At 34.9% G+C, this 20701-nt stretch overlaps 2 protein-coding genes across 3 annotated transcripts; one reads left to right on the forward strand and one right to left on the reverse strand.

The window, feature by feature from the left end:
• Positions 1 to 1269: 1269 nt before the first annotated feature.
• On the reverse strand, positions 1270 to 5450 carry LOC107192717 (cGMP-dependent 3',5'-cyclic phosphodiesterase-like). The gene is made up of 12 exons (XM_015582074.1): positions 5251 to 5450; positions 4758 to 4874; positions 3800 to 4041; positions 3600 to 3709; positions 3389 to 3528; positions 3134 to 3320; positions 2848 to 3029; positions 2590 to 2774; positions 2270 to 2534; positions 1904 to 2191; positions 1676 to 1821; positions 1270 to 1486 (listed from the first exon to the last, which is right to left on the reverse strand). The coding sequence occupies exons 1-12, from the start codon at positions 5356 to 5358 to the stop codon at positions 1270 to 1272; spliced, it is 2187 nt and encodes a 728-aa protein (XP_015437560.1). The 5' UTR covers positions 5359 to 5450.
• A 3546-nt stretch (positions 5451 to 8996) lies between these two features.
• On the forward strand, positions 8997 to 20435 carry LOC107193522 (pancreatic triacylglycerol lipase-like). Of its 2 annotated transcripts, none has more exons than XM_015582991.1 (7): positions 8997 to 9070; positions 9403 to 9505; positions 13528 to 13676; positions 16433 to 16678; positions 17366 to 17572; positions 18845 to 19019; positions 20140 to 20435. In XM_015582991.1, the coding sequence occupies exons 1-7, from the start codon at positions 9022 to 9024 to the stop codon at positions 20195 to 20197; spliced, it is 987 nt and encodes a 328-aa protein (XP_015438477.1). In that variant the 5' UTR covers positions 8997 to 9021; the 3' UTR covers positions 20198 to 20435. The 2 variants fall into 2 exon arrangements, with proteins under 2 accessions (XP_015438477.1, XP_015438485.1); XM_015582999.1 differs by having other exon boundaries at positions 18863 to 19019.
• The last annotated feature ends 266 nt before the right edge of the window (positions 20436 to 20701 follow it).

Raw genomic sequence — 20701 nt, forward strand, 5'->3', positions numbered from 1 at the left:
ATGCATTAGCATGCACAATCTAGTAATTACTCAGAATAATCTAAAATAGGTTTTGATCTCATAGATATTTCACTAATATTGTGTATACTATAGAAGTAGTAATATTTAATCTACTCGAAGTTCAATTTTTCATAAATATTGGTAGACTTGTAAATATTTCCAAATGCTGAATATTTTCTACTGCAATGTAAAAGTTTACAAAGGCTATTCGATTTATATTTTATTATTCATTAATGCTATTAAGTGAGCATGCGTTTTCTACTAGATTTAAGCCTTTTCGAATGTCAAAAAGATAAAGATATTAATAAGAATATTTTTTGTAAATTTGAATAATGTATCTTTATAAATCTAACTATTAACTGTCTTACTATAGTTTTGTTTCTTAATAAATATAGAACAGTACTTACTAAATTGGACAATTTTGACTGTAATAAATATACCCGGTGAATCTTTTACTGCTCGGCAGGAGTAGCTAGCAACTTTTAAACGACAAAGCAAGTGGCTTGCTTCTCCATCCTAGCAGCGGGAGATTCACTCGGTATATATGAATAAAAACTGCATTTCATAAATTTGAGCAGAGTACTTTTCATGAATGTTAAAAAAATTTAAGTAAATAGCAGGAAATATCGAATGACTTAGCTATAATACTTTTTCTTTTAATTGCACTTATTGACAACTTCATTTCTAAACGAAAAATATTGCACTATCATCGGAACATAAAATTTCAGATACGCCGCAATTACAATTGGTCATTTACGTAAAAATGTTTTGATTTTTTAGACATACATACTGCGTTCCTTGTATATTATGAATTATATGACTTGTTTATATCTCTACAAAGTACTTCTAGGAACATTAGGAACTGTATTTCAACTTTCGTTAATATGTAGCAGGAAAATATTAAAAAATATTCACAACGATCATAACTACAAATGATATTAGGGTAAATATTCGGGCAGTTCATATTTCAGGCTTATACTCGGAAAGATAAAAAAAAACAATACTTATGATTCATAATATACATATACATACATATATATGTAACATTAAATATAATAAATAAAACAACTTCAGAACGCCCGCGCTCTTCTGATGATCAAACTTTGTTCAATCTTCACGTGCTTATTATCTAATAAGCTCTTCTATTGCTTTCATATTTTAAAAATATTACGCTCTATATATTCTACAAATTCTATCTCTAATAGCAAAATTGATATCTGTATATCCGTATTTTTCACTTGAATATTACTTTTTTGTTCCATTTAATTTCTATTTGGTTACAGGCTCCCTTGACAATTTATTATTACTTTGAGCATAGATTTGTAATACTTCTTCTTCAAACGTTGAATCCAACAAAATATTAATACCTTTCATTCCTGTTCGGGTATGTTTTTGAAATATAACTTTAGATGCCTCCCATAAATCTCGATTCTCTTTCAGCACGTAAACAAGTGGTTGTACCATAGGGAACAATGTAGAAAGATCGCTATGAAACAGAAAAAATACTGTAGAAGATAAACATTTTTCCTTAATAAGTACAAAGTCTTTCAATGACTCCTGTTACAGAATTTCTTTTTAAATAAAAAAAAAGATTTCATGGTTTGTCAATATATTATTGTTCCTATTTTCCTATCAACTAATATTAGAAAAGTATAGTTGTAGAAAAAATACTCACGTAAAAAGTGGAAGAACTATATTTGTGATAAATTGAACTTGAAGGTCTGGAATAGAAGCGCGCTCCCTATCCATCATTTCAATAGGAGAACTGCCCATACTCTTTTCTAAATCTCCTTGTGAGAAAAACTCATCGTAAATTTGTTCCTAATGCATTACAATTTTCCAGTTTAATACTTTTACTAACACGTCATTAGTTTATTATTATGATAATTAATATTCTACCTACTGCAGTTTTCTTCGAAACCTTCCAATCTTTAGTCTGATCGCTAAGATCACAACACGTCATAAGCATCTCAAATAACAGTTTCTGTTGTTTAGGATCAAATTTGTCATAATTATTGTTTATCATCTCTTTCTGTTTTTCGACAGCACGAAAATGAGCCGCTAAATCAGTTGCAAGTATGTTATGTCTTAACAAATCCAATGCTTCGCTGTATTCTTTGCTATTGAAATTTTCAAATATATTGCAACCTTCTGTGTTTAAAATGCACATAGTCTGTGCCAAATGATGTCTCTGTCAAATTCCATAAAATTGAATTATTAATGAAGAAAATTTCTCATACGATATTCATTTTTGGAGATGCAACCTTACCTCCATTACAGAGCCTTCTGAACTATAAAGACTAGCCAGGACTGTGCTACATTTTGTTTGAAAGGAATTATTAGTCCCTCTATGATCTACATCGTGACACAAACAAGACACCAAAAAAACTAAAGCTTGCAAGTGAGTCATATAATTGTCCGTGATAAGCTGCAAATTTTTCATCAGTAGATACGCAAAATGTGCTACAGAGAAGGCGTGTATCCAATTGTGATAAGGTGCATCTCTATATCCCCTCTTCACATATAGTATAAACCTGTGAAGTTCACGAAAATTAATTTTAATTTTTAAAAACTCGAACATTCCCATACCTGGCTAAGGTCGACAACTTTAGCTTCCAGTGTTTAATAAGACCTAAGTCATTGAACATTTTGATTGTATAACAGGGCATATGTTTGTAAGGTACACTTCTGGGTGTAAATTGAAATTTATTGAAATCTTTTATATTATGTTCATCTTTACAATTCAATAGTGCTTGAACAACATCTTCTTCTACCTGTTAACACATACCATTTAGAGAGACTAAACCGAATTCATTTTAAAATTCTTACAGTTTGACAGAACTCTACCTTCATATGATACATCATTACTTCGTTACTAAGTTTATTCCTTGCTTGAGCATCCTGCATCTTCTTGTAAACAATACTGTGCATTATAGAAATTCCACAGTAAATGCTAAATGCTGTCGCAACTTCTTCATCAAAAACATCAAAGTATAATCCATCCTTTTTGTTACAGAGCTGTGCAACCCCTGCAGTGACGAACAGTTTCGATAACATTATTGTTTATTCTACACCTTTTTAAAGAACGTTTCTCAATATTCTTGTAATACATGAGAATTGCATCTTCACTCACCAACAATCTTATTTTCATCCCTGATCGGAAAGCATAAAATATTTCTAGTTCTAAAGCCTGTAACCTCGTCTATTCCACGATAGAAAAGAGGATGTTCGTATGCATTTCTAATATTAAGTAATTTACCAGTAGTTGCGACGTGACCTGCTATACCCTGCCCTATCGGTATTCTCATCTCTTTCACAGACTAGAAACAATCGGGTCTTAAACTTTGTTCGCGACGTGAAAAGCTTCGTCTCGGAGACTTTAACTCACTTCTTTCATGGCAATACCATCGAACACTTTAGCAACTAAATCTTGTTGATCGGGATCCAAAAGAAACAGCGAGCATCGCTCGGCGTTCGTTAGATTTCTTACTTCTGCCATTATTTCCCGCAGAAGATCAGAAAAGTCCCCTGTTCATTTAAAATATTCATTCGACACATACAATTACATTAATAATTATAATATTCTCAAAAGATCTTACCCAAATGCGTAAAGAGTTTTCTGGAAACAGCAAGCAATTTCTGACACTGATGTTTCAACCGACTTTCTTCATAACACGCGAACGAATTTAGAAGAAATCCTAGACAGAATCTATATCAAGAAAAGAATACGTAATTATGTGTTTCTTCTCAAGGCTATGATTAATTTCCCTTTTAGTATGATACAAAAAAGTTGCTTTACCGAAAACATTTTTGAACAATTTCCGTACATTTACGAGTAGCTTCGTTTTTGTTTTCATCAACTAAAGAAACTATCAAAGCTACATGATTTTGCTTAGGATGCTGTATGGGAATCATTAAGAATGAATTTGTTACTGGACATATTGGTTGAAGGTGACGTAACAGTTCTTCGTCAAGCATTGTGACATCAATGACTGTTGGTTCCTTAGATTGTACAGTCTTATATAAAATATTATTTACTACCTGTAAACATTCTTACTTGGAATTGTATAACTAAAACATATATATCTAGTCATTTAAATTGTAATCACACTCATAAATCAGTGTTTTAGAACTTCCTGTTTACCTAACAGAAACAATAATTTTTGTGTATCTTGCATAGATAAATTATAATTGTGTATTATCTTATCAGGAGAAAAATATTTGATGGCATAAGGATTTATAAAAAATGGAAAACTAGAAATATGCGAATGATAAGGATTATTGACTTTGATAAGATTTTCCATTGGCTTATGTGATATTTTGCAATGTTATATCAATAGCAGTCTTATGTATGGCTTCTTTCATGTAGGTTTCTAAGTATGTATTCTATTTAAGGATTAGCCACTGCAATGCAGACTGTAATACCAATGTAGGACAGTCCTCAAAGCTATTCTACTTCAAGTTACAAATGTACTTGCAAATGTTTTAGTTTAAACACTCATAAAATTCATTTCTACATTCTTCTTCTTTCACTTTTAAAAATATAAATACTTATATTTCACAGAATAATTAAAAGTTTACAGGAAGTAATAAGTAAACTACAGTTGCATAATCATAAACACATTAATAAAAATTTCATTCAAAAATAACTTAACAAGAAGAAATAAATTTCTACTTAATTCCAATATTTGTATAGGTCACAATGCATGCAGATCCAAAGTCTATTATTAATGTAATTACATGTAATTCATACTTACAGAAAATCTTAGTTCTCTCTCTAAAATTTGTTCTCCTATCACATGAATTACCATCTCCTCTGATTTTATTAAAATGGGCATCAGAAAAGATACTTTCATGTTTGTTTCAGTTTGTATCTACAACATTGTAACATCAATATTAAGAATAATATTTAAAAAATGATTTAATATAATCTATCTATACTTTAATAGATATTTAAATTCATCTAAACCAGGTTGATATAAATTATTTTTAAATTAGAATTACATGTAGACAATATTAAGAGTTACAAAAAATTTTTCGATTGTAAATGAATATAATACTTATTTTTATGAATAGAAACTAGATTTTTGATTCTTCAATTTATTTTGTCATTACGTGTAAATAATAATTTCAAAACATTTTCGTCATTAATCAATACAAAAATAAACATTTGCATTAGGAACGAATCATAATGTTTTCAAAATAAGACACGCGTGCCGCCAAAAACGTCAGAAGCGTAGTAGTACTCACATATTTATTTAACTTTTGCTGGACCTGCGGATATGAAAGATCACAGAGTTCCTCGAGAAGTAGAAGTATTTTCTCTGCGCTTGGCCCGTTCGAATCGAACGAATTCATCTTTTATTGCTTCTTAAATACGTGTCCCAATGACAATCGTTACAAATTGTTTATCTTCGTAATATTGCAATGCATCGACAGCATGCGTTGTTAGTCCCATTGTTTACGCACACTGTGAAACGATAGTCGTTGGACACTTGTCGATAGTAATTTTTATGCGTTGCTAACTTATATGGTTAATTTTATAAATTTAAATCGACTGTCAAAACACGGGACAGATATACGACGGATAAAAACTGCGAGCCTTCACAGAAGCCAGCATTCTGCACGACACCACGATCATGAATAAACAGGTGACGTGCGCAGTTCAGTGCAGTTTAATCATGCAGGCGATGCAAGCTTCTGCTAATGCAGTTATGTATACATGTAGAATTTGAGGTAGAAGTATGTCAGTTATTGTTTTAAATGTAAATGCAACTAATATGATATATAAAACTACGGCAGATAAAACATCTGTTGTTTTGAATACAGTGTTTCAAATGAAGGTATATTTTTTCGTTTAATGGTACCTCTTCAGAAATTTGATACTAACAAAGTATAATACACTGTTAGAATTACTGTTAGAATAAGTAGATAAAATTAACTAATTCTTATACATTTATTAAAAAACAAATTCTATTCTGCGGTCATTTTCCACTATCTCTCTGGTTTTTTCATCAACAAAACATGTTTTTGAACGACAGACGAGATATATGTAATGGCCATATACACCCACGAGCAAAATCGGCTCCCGTTGGGGGAAAAGCAACGTAGGGGAAAGGCCCCCCACCATTTGACTACAGAAGTCACTGAAACTCATGACACACTTGCATGAAAGAACCACATTCAGTTTAACACTTATTTTAGTACTCGACAAGCAACCAAATTTTCGCGTTTGAACGTTTGAGGATAAAAACGATGTATTTTATTGCCAGTGAAATGAGTAATAAACACAATTGGTTACCAGTCTGTAAACAGGCAGCTGGTGGGGGGCCTAGAGACCCCCACAAACTTGCAGTTTTCCGCCATTTTGGATTCAGAAAAATGCCGAAAAAATGTAGATTTATGGGACATTTAGTGACGCCCCCACCAGTTGGTGGCGGAAATTGGAACTAATTCCAGAACTTTCTTCGATAGTTTGCAAAGACACCACCAGATGGTGCCACTTAAAAGTTTTAAAAATTGTTCCAATTTCCGCCACCAAAGTGGTGGGGGCTCCACTAAATGTCCCATAAATTCCCAAATTGTCCGGTACATTTCTGAATCCCAGATGGCGGAAGAACTGCAAGTTTGTGGCGTCCTAGTGGGGGCCTAGAGACCCCAATATACTTAAAAGTTTTAGAATTAATTATTTTGTTATTATTTATTATTTCTTATTACTTTTTTGGTTAATTGATGTTAGGAATAGGAGTGGAGATAGTGCCGGGATTAATGAATAAAAATAAATATATTTGTTTTACATGAATCCATTCTTCTAAACATTCTGCGTAATAAAGTATTAAGGTATCATGTGAAAAAGTTAATAATTCGTGACATATTTGGTATGAAAAATTTGAAATATGTCATGAATTATTAATTTTTTCTCGGCCCAAAAGAAAATTACTAGTGCTATATATGGTCTCTGTGATAGCATATAACTTATAATAATATTCATGTTTAGCTCGGTTAGCGTCTTTTACTCATTACGTGTGATCCGCAACATAAGGAACAGCGAAACTGCAACCAATATTCATACAATTATCCGAGAAATTGTTGTTCAAACAGAACATTCAAATATGTCATTGAATTTGTCTTGAAATATTTAATAACACGGCGATAATAAATATCTTTAGGTCCGTTTAAAAAATTACATTATTGAAATCTCTGTAAATAATAATTTAAAAAGAAATTCAAATATTCTATTAAGCAGGCCCGGTTAAGATTTTTTGTGGCCCAGGACTATTCAATTTCCGGGGACTCCTTGGTTGAATAGCAGGAGGGGTTTGTAATACGGTACAACAAAATACATAAGTCTTCACAAATTAAAATTTATTTTAAATAAAATTAAATAGCATTTAACCACAACGAAATCGAAGGTTCAGAACGGTGCCCTCCTGAAACGTGGGACCCGGGACTACAGCCCCCCCCCCCCAGACCCCCCCTTGATCCGGCGTTGCTATTAAGTTTGCTCTATGAAATCAAACAACTTTTATACGAAGCATTTTTTTGCATTTTCAATAGTTTGAGAATTAATAGCGTGTGTACACTTAAACCAGACATACTGTACTTATCGCTTATCACAATTCCGATTACACTGTCCAAATCTATCTTCAGTTATGAGACTTCGTTTAGACTCTTTAAGATTGACACCACATTATGCGTCGATTATCGTTACGAAATTGTTTATCAAACAACCACGTTGATATTTATGTTAGTACTACGAAAATACATTCGTGGAAACACGGACGGAGTAAAAGTTTCGACACATTTCACCCAGTAGTGGTTTCGACGGATTAGTATCGGTTGTTAACTGTCAGTAAATTCGACAAGAAATTTTATTTATGAACCATATAAATTAATGTACATTTCGTAACATAACGTCATATTTGTTTTAATGCTAACTTGGTAGCACATATTTTGCAAATTACATTCGGCATTGTTACCTACTAAAACACCACAGCGTGTACCTATTTCACAGATCACTTTACAAGAATTGCAGTTGCGCTGATAGGATCGCACCGTTTCAAAACCTGAGATAAGAATACTGATTGGAACAGTCGAATTTTTTCGTGAGTACTCGAAAAATTGAAGAATTTATAAAAATATCAAATCCAAAGACGCTGAAGGCCCAATTTTCAGTATTTGAGACAACCAATAAAAGAACAAAAATTTTAGATTCATTATTTGATGTCCTGAAAACGATTAAATCAAGTTCAGTAGCCAGTGAAAGAGTATTTTTTATTTCATGCAGTGGACGCTTCATGTTTTTTTATAATTTATATTTTTATGGATTTTAGTTATTTTAGTTCTTTTTATTTGGTTTCGTGTGGAGTATATTACATTTTGTTATATTTTTGTAGTTCCATAAATATTAAATAAATTCAAAAATGTGAAAATAGGTGTAAATATTTGTTTACTGCTTTAATTATATTTCTTTTTGGTTTTTTTTTTCTTCTAAAAATTCGAAAACTGATTTTTGTCAAAAGTCGATTTTTGTATAAACCCCAATGCGAATCTCTCCCTTAGTTTTAATCATTTCAAATCCCCGATAGAGAAACCCAACAAATTCCTATTAAAGTTCGATCTCCAGAAACCAGTCTCTAAAATACAAAATCCGTGCAAACATCCTTAGTCTACCAAAACGACACGAACAAAAAAAAAGAAATACTGGTCGATAATAGGAATGTCGTAATTCCTATATTATGTCGAAAGCACCGTTTGTGACTCAGCAATATCAAATTCTAGAGCGAACAGAAACTTCTAGGAAGCAGTGCCAGGGGCCCCTCGGTGCTTAGAGGGGGAGGGGGGGGGGGGGGGAGGACGAGTGTCGTAATTAATTAAGGAAACAAACACTGCCACCGAACGCGTCGGATTTATCGAGCATCAAAAGATGAGAAATCGCTGGTGGGATGAATGGTGACCCCGCCGCTAAGCCGGCTGCAGTAGTAATCCAGTGCAACGGCGAGCGGTATCGCGCGGAGAGACATGTCACCAGTCGAGACCCTCATCCTTCTGGCGATCGTTCTCGCGTCAGGTAAAACGAAGGGGACCCACGTGGGTCTTGACACGTTCATATTCCTCGAACGCGTTCCCAAGTGATAGAAGAATATAGATATTCTTCTTATATTTTTTGTCGTTGTTTAAAGAGTGTATCGTACCAGATTGTACCATAGTGTTAGTTAGGCCTCGTTCTATCCAGTAGGTCAGAGATCCACGGACCAACTGGTGTCCTTTGGTAATAATCAGAGTTTCGAGAATTTCAATCACGCCGGTGTTTCGAATGTGTGTTTATACCGCTACCTGGACGGGGCGTCACGTACTGTTCCGTTTTTTGTACAGAAATTTTTTTTATAACCGTGGTTCCAGCGTACACGTACCCGCAGAACACGCTGCTGAACGATGTGGAGTCGGTCATCAAGTCGGTGTTCAAGGCTGCACAGGAACCAGCCACGTTCAACTTGTATACTAGGTATGGCACAGGTGTACATCATTTGGATTATTAAGTTGGTAGTTCGAAGCTGCGAGAGTAGTGAGATTGGATGTTGGTTCTGGTAATTGTGTGTTTTAAGCTGTGTGTGCTACGATGAGTGATTTCTTATGGTGATCAATGGAGGATAGGTTGTAACGTACAAATGTCTGTGTTGATACAGAGTGGATATAGGAAAAGTAAGTTGTTAGGAAGTTTCGTGTTTAATTTTTCTATTGAAATCAAGTGAACATTTTTGTAAGGAAATCATCGGAAATCGAAAATTATGAGGAAATGTTGTTTCACGTTTGTGTGTTTAATCGTGTTGCTATGATTTTTTAAGGGGGGAGCCTGGTGTAAACTGGCTAAAAAGGAATGAATATTTGAGAATTTCCTGTGAAGAACTTATTAAACCAACCGCTTTGAAATTTTGAGAATACTTTATTGGACACTTAAGCTGAATAGAAAAATGTTTATTTTCACGATAAATCTATAAACATTGTAGTTATAAGCACTTATGTGCAGTCCGTGAGCGAAAAATGGTGTTCCGCGCCGGGGTATGGTCAGGCTCCCTCCTTAAGGTGGCTCACGCAAGTTTTTAATAATTATAAATTTACTTAAAAATTTAACAGAACATTCTTAAAAGCTTCAACTTTCGGTTGCTACCAAAAAATCGCAAGGTCAACGACAAAATTATTGAAAAAGAAACGTCATAGAAATGTCTTTTTAACACGAGCTTTATGGAACTGTAATTGATACTGAGAAGTTCATCACTTCTTATTCAGTTAAAAAAATGATATTTTCATAAAAAATTAGGTGTTTATACATGTTTTTTTGCGGGGATTATAATGGCACGGAAAAGAAATACATGTTAACGATAAAATAAAACTTAAAATTAAGATCAAAGTATGCAAACTTAAGTTTCAATGCGTTTGGCAGTATCTTCTACGCATGTCTGCTATGAGCGTCAATCTTACTTGTTCTCCTTTGATTCCTACGACGAACTTTCAAATTTTGTTTACAATAAGGAAAAAGAAATTTTGTCTTTTCCACTTATTCGTAAATATTTTTTCTATTTCAGTATTTTGAATTAGTTTAAAATATCAATCATTCAAATTAAATTGGTAAAATTGATAAAAAGTATAAAGCGTCATATGGAGTCCTAGCTAGATACGACACCAAACGCATGAGCTACTTTAAGATGCAATTGTTGATGAATGTTACATATCAAGGGATTAGCCAGTGACAGTTAAATATTTTGAGGAACAAAGACAAGATTCTCAGTCGTTAATCGATAGTCAGCTTCCGAAATAAAAATACGATTAGTGGTTAGTGTTCGTAGAAATTGTACCTATATATTCATCAATCTCGATCAATAATTGATCCAGATGGAGATGTTCCAGTCTCATCTTGCAAGAATCATTTCTCTTCGTCTTTCAAGTATACATATTTTCACTTACAATATTTATTTTCTTCTGCCAAAAGTTTACTCTCGATTTCAGTTCATCTTTCACATTTCGTTTACATTAAACCTTTAACAAATACAACCTTTCATGTTACGCTATTCTCAATTTTCATTCATTCTTCGTCCTTTACGAAGGTAAAAAAAAAAGTGCACGAGAGTGTCCGTAGACGATACATACATCCCTTAAAATAGATCTCAATTCAACAGTGTACTATACAAAATTCACCAATATCAATTAGTTTAAACTTTTACATTCCCAAAATAAGATTTACGCAATGGTGCATTTGACACGTTCAAGAAAACTCTCGTTTCGTCGTAACAATTTTTTTCCTAAAATTGGATTATCGATGAAAATTTTTTATTTTCACCAAAGTCAATAGTTCAAATTATTCGCAGTCCCAACAAGAGTTTCGTAGTGGTGGAAAACTGTGCGTTCGAAACGTTCCAGAAAATTCTCGTCTCCTAACAATTTTTGTCCTAAAATTCGATTATCGACGAAAATTTTTGAATTTTCATGATTGAAAAACTGTGTGCGTTCGGAACGTTCAAGAAAATTCGCGTCTCTCCTTGGTAACCAACCGCGAATTTTTCGCCCGTGCGGAGAGCGGCCGTCCGTTTATCGTTCGCGTTCGTAAACGATGCATCAATTTTTTCAACGATAAACGTGCAATCAGCAAGTCGGCAGAATTCTATTCTCAGCGCTGACGCTCGACTGATTATCGTCGACGCGTGAATATCGCGGACGCGCCTCCATTTCTTTTTTCTTTTATTTTATTTTCTTTTTTATTCTTCTCCCGCGCGAACGTCTTCGCCGCGATCTGCTCGATCGGAGAGCCCGGTGGCGAAACGAGGCGCCACTACGCGCGCCTCGAGGATCCTCCGCTTGGTCCATCGGTATTTCCCATGAAAATTCACCGTTTCCACGACCGATTATTCTATCCTCGATCTGTAGATTGGGCGAAATCTCGGAAATTATCGAATAGAGACGACCGATGTGATTCTACACGCAAATTTTTGACGACAAATTTACACGATTTTTGACACTAGAAGTAACGAAGATGAATTTGTGTTTTTCTTTCTATCAGGTTGAAAATATGCAAGTTAATTAACGAATTTTTTCATTTGTGTGTTAGAATAAAGGTTGCGAAAAATCTAAGACAATATATTATTATACCAGTTTAATTACTTTTATAAGCATTTACGAACCAGTCATTTTGATTGCTTTGGTAGGTCTTGTGTCAAGGATTATTTAAAAAAGCAAACATTGAATCCAATTCTGTTTCGTCTGTTACATTAGGTTATTGCATAATCAATGTTTTTAGATCACAGAGTTTGAACGATTACGAGTTATTTTGAAACAAATATGTTTAATCGAAATATGATCCATCTGAATTGAGTCTACTCTTGCTAACGAGTTACAAGCTTCTTGGTCCGTGTTTAACAATAGAACTACCAAACCCGTCAAAATGACGGATTCCAGATTTTTTATTTTGCAATTATTGAAATCCTAGAGATACTTTCATCGGAATTTATGTTCATCTCTAATTTCTTGTACACTTTATGTTATAGTATACTAAGTTATATTACATTATATATTAAATATATTAATATATTACACAATTTAACTTAGCATACATTCAATGCTGGTAGTTCTAGTGTTAACGATTTTAAGATGGCTGAAATGAACCCCATTGGATAATGACATTTGGTATGCACTAATTTAATACATTTGATTGGGCTAGTAATGGAACGTAAATTTCATTTATCGTGATTAAACAATGGATTCTACGCATTCATAATGGATACAAATGAATTAAATAATTTGAATTTGTTGAGTTATTGCATTACTATTTCCGTCAGTTGCATTTGGTATAAATACGTGAAATCTGCAGTATAGTGTTGGGTTGTCCCAATCATTCTTGTATGCACTAATGATAAGGAAGGACAAAATAATGTTAATTATTAAATTTATATTTTTAAGTATACATATTAGTTGTTAGTCATACCCCTAAACGTACAAATGTCAATAAATGCGAGGAGTAAGATGAAAGTAAATTGAGAAATCAATTTCAAACTGTAAGAAAAACAGTAATTTGACGTTTACTATAATTATACAAGGTTAATTAGACTATCAAACTTAAAAAAAAAACACACTCTGTGTATGACAATGAATTTTTGTTTAAAGAGATACGACAAAAAAAAGCAGTGAATGAACGAAAAAGAAAATAAAGTTATGTTGTTGTGGATAAGATAAATTCCTCCCCGGATGAAGTGCGTTGTGTTAATTCAAGAAAAAGTAGAACCTCAATTGTCATGAAAAATAATTAATAAATTCAAATACACATTAGTATATTAGAAAACATTTTCGAATTTATTTTTGCTCTATAATTAAAGGTGTTCAAATACTGTACAACTTATTTCTTTATGTGTAATTTAAAGTTTCGAAACAGAAGGAGTTTTACGTTATATTCCTGAAAATTTATTTTTAACAGGAGAAAAACGTTTACGATAACTAGACTTCCGATTTTAATCGATTAATCTTCCCATTTTCTTTCAACAGAGAAAATCCGTTTGGGGAGGAGAAATTGTTCTTAAACAACACAGAGGTCCTCTACGCGTCCCACCTCAATGAAAGTCGTCCGACGAAGTTCATCATTCACGGTTACAGCGACACCGGAAATGAGGCCTGGGTACGAGGTTTGATAGACGGTAGGCAATCAACTGTCTTTCGTTTCGTACGAAAGAAGCTGCCGCAAAAAAAACGAAATATTATACAGCAGAATACCCATTATCTGAATGTATATTTATAATAGTTCCCATATTTAATTCTTATATTTAACTCCTATATTTATTTTAGTTCCCATATTTAACCCCTATATTTATTTTAGTTCTCATATTTAGTTCCTGTATTTCGTTCTTCGAATAGTTGAGAATATTTTAATTCTAATTTACATTTCGTTTTTTAAAACATTCTTCATCCATGAACGTCAACCAATTCAAATCTAAGTAAATTCAAAGCAACAATGACGAAATACAGTGATTCCTCGATGAATGCGACACGAGCAACGGCGTTATTCCCACCACTGGGGGAGTTCCCGTGTGGTACAAATTAAAACAGAGTGAACAGAAGCTAAGCAGAGGCTCAGCTTCGGGTAAAAAACAAATTTACGAGGGACTGAAAATCTGTCCTTGCCATGACTGCTCCGCAATGGACTCTAGTACGTCGCACTCATCGCAACTTTACTGTATATAGTGATAATCGAAGGTGTCGCTAAAATGCATAGTATTAATTAAATTTCAAATACTTGGCCAGCAGTGTATGTATACATATTATTCAAAAATTTTTTTTGAATAACTGTAGCTAATAGCGCGAGGTGGCGCCCCGTGTTAGGAACGCAATTTCTAGAAATGTCGACGGCAATGTGGCATCAGTGAAATTTAATTACAATCAGGGTCAATCCGTTTCGGTAAACACGGAATCGACGTCGTCAGGTTCAAAGGTCAGCCCGATAACAACTTAATTGATCATTTAACAAGTTTTTGCTCGCGCGACCGCACGCCATGCTTCTGACATAACTGTGCGAAAATTTCGATTTAAAGCCGCTTCCAACGCGATCCGACGAAGACACTTTGCCCCTGACTGAAATATTGTCGTCGTTAATTACTTCTCTTTGACTTGTCTTCGCGCTTCAATAATCAGTTGTCCTAGAAAATTATTGACGCCCCTCTTCGCGCTGACATTGGAAGTCTTCGAATTTAAATTGAGACAACAATTTTTCGTAAGATACCCACGATTTTAAATTAAAGTTTTACTTTAAATAATTTTCTTTCCGAGACAAATCGTATCATAATTTCTATTGTCTTATGGGGTAGTTAACAGTAGGCGAGCCTTACTGTAGTTTTAAATATGGAGAACGGAATATCAATAATCGAGTGAATTACAGAGAAAAAGGTAGAGCGAGTCATTAGTCAGTGAGACAATTAGAAAATAATGTTTATGCTCTTTGCAATCACGTTTGTAGTTCGTAGTGCTATTATAGAAAGGGAATAGAGTAGAACTTCGATTTTATCCGTTAGAGTACGGGACCCAAACCATAACAAATCCCCCAAAAGACGCACCACTCACAATTTCAATTTAAAAAATCAGTCGATTATTGACGTCACTCGATCATTTCAGAATTTCACCATTGTCTAAAATTTCTAGAAAACATCTTTCGACGGGTAATAAAAATTGGACACGCAATATGTAGGTTAGGAAATAGTCTACACTAAACGCCAAATAAGAGCATAACTGTATCGCGCATTTCGAATGAGCAGGAGAGGTCTCTCGAACCCCTGGTTCCCCCACTTTCTCGCTTTCTCTAACAGGAACGATAGGATTTGTCATACATCGGGTGACATAATGAAGTATTTCTCAAGACATGAATACTTATGAATTGGCACGTTTGTACTTCACAGTCACTCAGTGTATGATGCTACACGAGGCATAACGATGCTCAATTGTTTAAGAGGTTGGTAACTAAGGTAACCGAGAGGAATATGCGCAAACAAGACCGAAACTCGTCATTTCGCAGTTATGGTCTTATTTGGTTTTTAGTGTATGTTCTACTGTACCATATTTCTAAAGTAACTCTTTTAACCCCTTGCCTTACAACATCGAGGCAAACAGGTGATAACGATTTCAAATTGAATTTAGTAAGCATGTATATCATTCGTTTTCTTTCAGTCGATGTGAAATACCCTTTCGTTGGTGTTAGCATTTAAGGTTTAGAATAAATTTAACACTTGCCATAAGAATAGAATTCCCTTTGCATCTGGAAAAATATTAACCATAAAGTAATTCTTGAGAGTGACGTGGTAACAAAAATCGTATGGCAAGGGGTTAAGTTCACTTATACAGGGTGTACCTAAAAAAGTTAGAACGGTTGGAAAGTCGGGGGTAATAAATTCCCCAGGTAATACATACCCTAGCCCCAATTGAGGGGCTTTGTGAAAGTTAGTGTGCATGAGACGAGCTGTGGCATCGGAGGAGGTACCGAAACTTCCTCTCCCAGGAGATACGTTCTTAACTAACCGACTATACAGGGTGTAACAAAAATGTTGCAGGTCCCTGAAATGGGACATTTGTTAAACAATTCGGAACAAATTTTTCCTTAGCAAAAATGTTGTCCGAGGCTTCGTTAACAAGATATTAACGAAAAACTTCGACCAATCAGACCGCGAGTCTGCCGGCCGAGTTCCCGCGGTAACGTTGGCTACCAATCGTAGCGCGTTGCCAACGCTACCGCGGGAACTGGGCCGGCAGACTCGCGCTCTGATTGGTCGGGGTTTTCCGTTAATATCTCGTTAACAAAGCCTCGGATAACATTTTTGCTAAGGAAAAACTTCTTCCAAATCGCCTCACGAGTGTCCCATTTCCGAGACCTGCAACATTTTTGTTACACCCTGTATTCTTTCAACCGCAGCGTACCTGCTTCACCAAGACGTGAACGTGATCGTCGTCGGTTGGGGCGTATTGGCCAGCGACGTCTATCCAGTGGCCGCGAACAATACCCGCCGGGTGGGCGAGTTTCTCGGTGATTTTCTCGAATTTCTGAACCGCGAGTCGAATCTCGAGTACAAGGACGTTCACATCACCGGGCACAGTTTGGGCTCGCACCTTGCCGGTTTCGCCGGCGCTTACTTGGATGGACGTATCGGCAGAATAACAGGTTTGTTGCGGGTCAAAAGGTCAACGTGGACCGCGACACGTTGCACAACGATCATTATTTTGCGAGAACGGATGTACCTTATGCAGGGTGTTTCAACTAACTTGATCACCTCGAATAATGACTTAACGGCACACTCTATGAAAATTTTTAGGCCTAGATAAGGCAAAAGCTTTTGTGAGTGGAGGCATTTCAGAGATTTCAAGGTCACCTTGATTTTTTTTAATGGAATGACCTATTTTTTGTACCATAAATCGGTGGAGTATCCAATTCTGAGTAAAAATGTGTTTACCTTCATACGTCCTAAACCTAATAATTAACAAAATATTTACAAAATAATCACTGTACTGAAATCGCTGTATTGAAATTGAGGGGCGAGCACTTATAGCTTCCAGATAGTAAGTACGTATTAAAAACTATTTTGTAAATACCTCGTTAACTAGTAGGTTATTCCGTTGAAAAAAATCAAGGTGACCTTGAGATCTCTAAAATGCCTCCACCCACAAAACAAAACACGTCCCCCTTATAAAATATGCCCCTTGATGCCATTTAAGTTCCACGCTTGAAAATGTTCATAAAGTGTACCGTTAAGTCATTATTCGAGGTGATCAAGTTAGCCGAGACACCCTGTATTATCGTGACACGCGAGATGATTGACAATTTACTTAACACGATGATATCGCGGCGAAGGCCTAGATCCGGCGAGTCCCCTGTTCGAGACGATTTCTGGCATTGTTGACCCGGAATTCCGATTAGATCCAACCGATGCGCAATTCGTCGATGTGATTCACACGAGCGGCTCGGCGTTTGGATTCTTGGCACCGCTGGGTCACGCTGACTTCTACCCGAACAGCGGAAAGTTCCCGCAGCCTGGATGCTCGTTCATGCCTACGACAAGTAAAAGCTATATTTTCGTATATTATTATTTTTTTACTTGTCTAATAGCCCGCAGATGATATTAGCTGATAGCGTCGATGGTAAACGATGATCAAATCTTCTTCATGTACTTCAGAAATTTTTTATTATTTAGGTATATGCATACAGGATATTTCTGAAGACGACAGTTTTTTTAAGAACGGTTGTAGAATAGTTTGAGTGAATATGAAATGTTTTAGGGACATATTACATGTACTACATATGTACAGACTCCTCTCGATTATCGTCCCAAACTTGGGTCCTCGCTGGGACAATAATCATACAAGGAGATATGTTTTAGATCCTCGTAAAATCGTTTTTGGCCCGAAGCCCAAGGCTCGGCAACAAAAGTGGAGGGACAACAAAGTATGCGCTTGACAGGTTCCACGCCCCCCTCCCCCTCCCTCGTGATGGGGGTAACGCCTGGACAATAATCGTGTAGAATAAACCAGACGATAATTGGGAGAAGTCTGTACATAGTTAAAGTTAGTTGGAGAAATTGTCAAAGGCATTGGTGTCTCCGGTTTTTAATATGGCCGCCGTCTACAAGTTCCAATATGGCCGCCATCATTTACGCTACGTTGAATTTCGAAAATAAAATAAACATGATAATTCTTTTTTGTAATGTAAATATAAACAGTGGGTCGTATTCAAGGGGCTTACCAAAATTTAGATAAGGTTACCGACTACAATCTTGGTGCCTTAAGCAATTTCTTTTGCAACATTTATCTTATTACATCAGGACATTTTATATTCCATCTTAGCGTCAGTATCGTAGTTCTTAAGGAAACCATTCTTATTTCAAAGATGCATACGTTGTATATATACAAAATACTAACCAAATAGCACACAGACGACTTATTGACGACTTAATGTCGGCTTAAAGGCGCCTCAGACCTAAAGTAGCTGTAAAATGGGCATCTTCGAGGCTTCATGTGCTATATGGGTTTGTTATTATTATATGCACAAGCTGCTGCGGAATATTTAATTGACGAAAATATTTCAGAAACAGAATTACTACTTAAAAATATTGAAATAGAATCATGTAAACATACTGTGATACTCTTTTATGTTTCAACAAACAGTACTAAAATAGGAACGAATTAAGAAACTGAAGTGAATAACTATGTACATATGTATAATGTAAGATTCATAATTGATCACACGAAACTCGATCTTCTTATTTACCGCGTAAAATAAATTCTGAACGTTTCTTTATGCATTTAATGTGAACATTAATTGGTATTGTATTAGCGCCGAATGGTTTGTCAGCTTATTGCAGTCATTCGCGGGCGCATCAGTTCATGACGGAAAGTATAGGAAGCACCGCAGGCTTCAAGGCAAGAACCTGCGAGAACTGGGAGAAGTACAAAGACGGACGTTGCGATTACAACCCGGTCGTACTGATGGGTGAATACGCGTCCACGTCGTAAGATAACATTTCCTTTCTTCGATTTCATGAAACGATTGTACAATTAGGTGTACCAATGGTCCATTATTCTTGTTGCTAAACTGTGTAGAGGAACCTGTTGTGCCTTGGGTACATTGTTGTTTTTATTTTTATTTTTACAAAAATCCTAAATAATTTACGCACTTTATAGATTGTATATAGTTTACAGATTAATAAGATACATAACTTAATTTTTGTAGAATGATTGCAATATATTTTATTAGAATTATAAATGATCAAAGAAAAAACGGTAATTATGTCCATGGTACAACACCCCCTATGTACCTCGAACATAGGACTTGTTTTTATTAATTAGGTATGAATATATATTTTTTGCTTTACAATACCATTTACTTTTTTATTTCGTTTTTATTACGGGACACTTTAATAATTTGGTTACCTGTTTAGGCAAAAAAGAGATAAAATATTGGAAAAGAAAGCTTTCCAAAGTATAATACGATTTGAAGGCTCAAGGTACACTGTACAAAAATTACAAAAACAACATCGTGTCATTTATAGATTAGAGATTAAACCCTTCTTTCTACAGCAGTCTATGTTTAAATAAGTTACGAAACTATATTAAAATAACTGGTTGTAACTGTATGAACAGAAGTGAAATTATTTACAAAAGTTTAAACAAAAAAGGGAATTACTTTTGATGTGAAAAAATCTTCAAATGGTCGTAACGCCTCGATTTGTGGCGCGAGCGCTTGCAAACTAACTTTTGTAGGCCTTCTCGCAGATTATGTATAAATTAGTATTGGCAATTTTGCAAAAAAAAAGAGATCCACGAACATTTAAAATTGGATATAGGACCGTGGTACAACCATGTCCGAGGTACAACAGGTTCCCCTACCTATTTGTTTCGAAATAATTTAAATACTTACTCTATTTTACCAAAATTCTTTATTTATTCCAAGCAGAAGATTGGAGAAATATTTTGAATCTAAACTGTATTGCCACCATATTGAAATTATAGTGAATTACTTATTGATACACCTAATACTCGATCGATCATATGTTTCGCGCACAATTTCATACCATCTGTCCATGTTAAGACAACTTTCGCCAGTTACATCTGCCTTTTAAATTTAAATAGGTTACGAGGAAAGTTTTACCTGGCAACGAACGATGCACCATCATTCGCGATAGAGTGATCATTGACGACAATGGGAACTGGAGGCTGGAACGACAGAGCGTGGTGGCGATCGTGTTCGCGCGATATAAAACGATCCGTACTAGTCATTTATAAGTTACTTTATTTATGCAGCGTGAGAAGTTCTATTTGAGAGGACGGGCCCTGAACGTGATCGAAAGAGAGTTGCTAGAGAATATAAATTATGTTAGTTAAAGTAGATCAGTTCGATTGCATTCCTTCTTTTTTTGTGTCCTTCTACCCCCTGTAAATGAAAAGGAAAATAAATGTTTTCGGATACATTGAATTTGGCTGAATTTCGAATAGTTATTAATATGCAGTAAATCCTTCATTATTGTGGTTGAATCTTGTTTGTTATAACATTGTAACACTTTAACGGTCTGCACTTTGCGCAAATTGTTTCATACGGTATGTACAAAACACGAACATATACATTGCTTGAAGACTAACGAAATCATTATCTTTACTTTGAAGTATAATATTTCTTTATTTTTATGTTTAAATT

Source organism: Dufourea novaeangliae, unplaced genomic scaffold, assembly GCF_001272555.1.
Source record: "Dufourea novaeangliae isolate 0120121106 unplaced genomic scaffold, ASM127255v1 scaffold1, whole genome shotgun sequence".
Lineage (NCBI taxonomy): Eukaryota > Metazoa > Arthropoda > Insecta > Hymenoptera > Halictidae > Dufourea > Dufourea novaeangliae.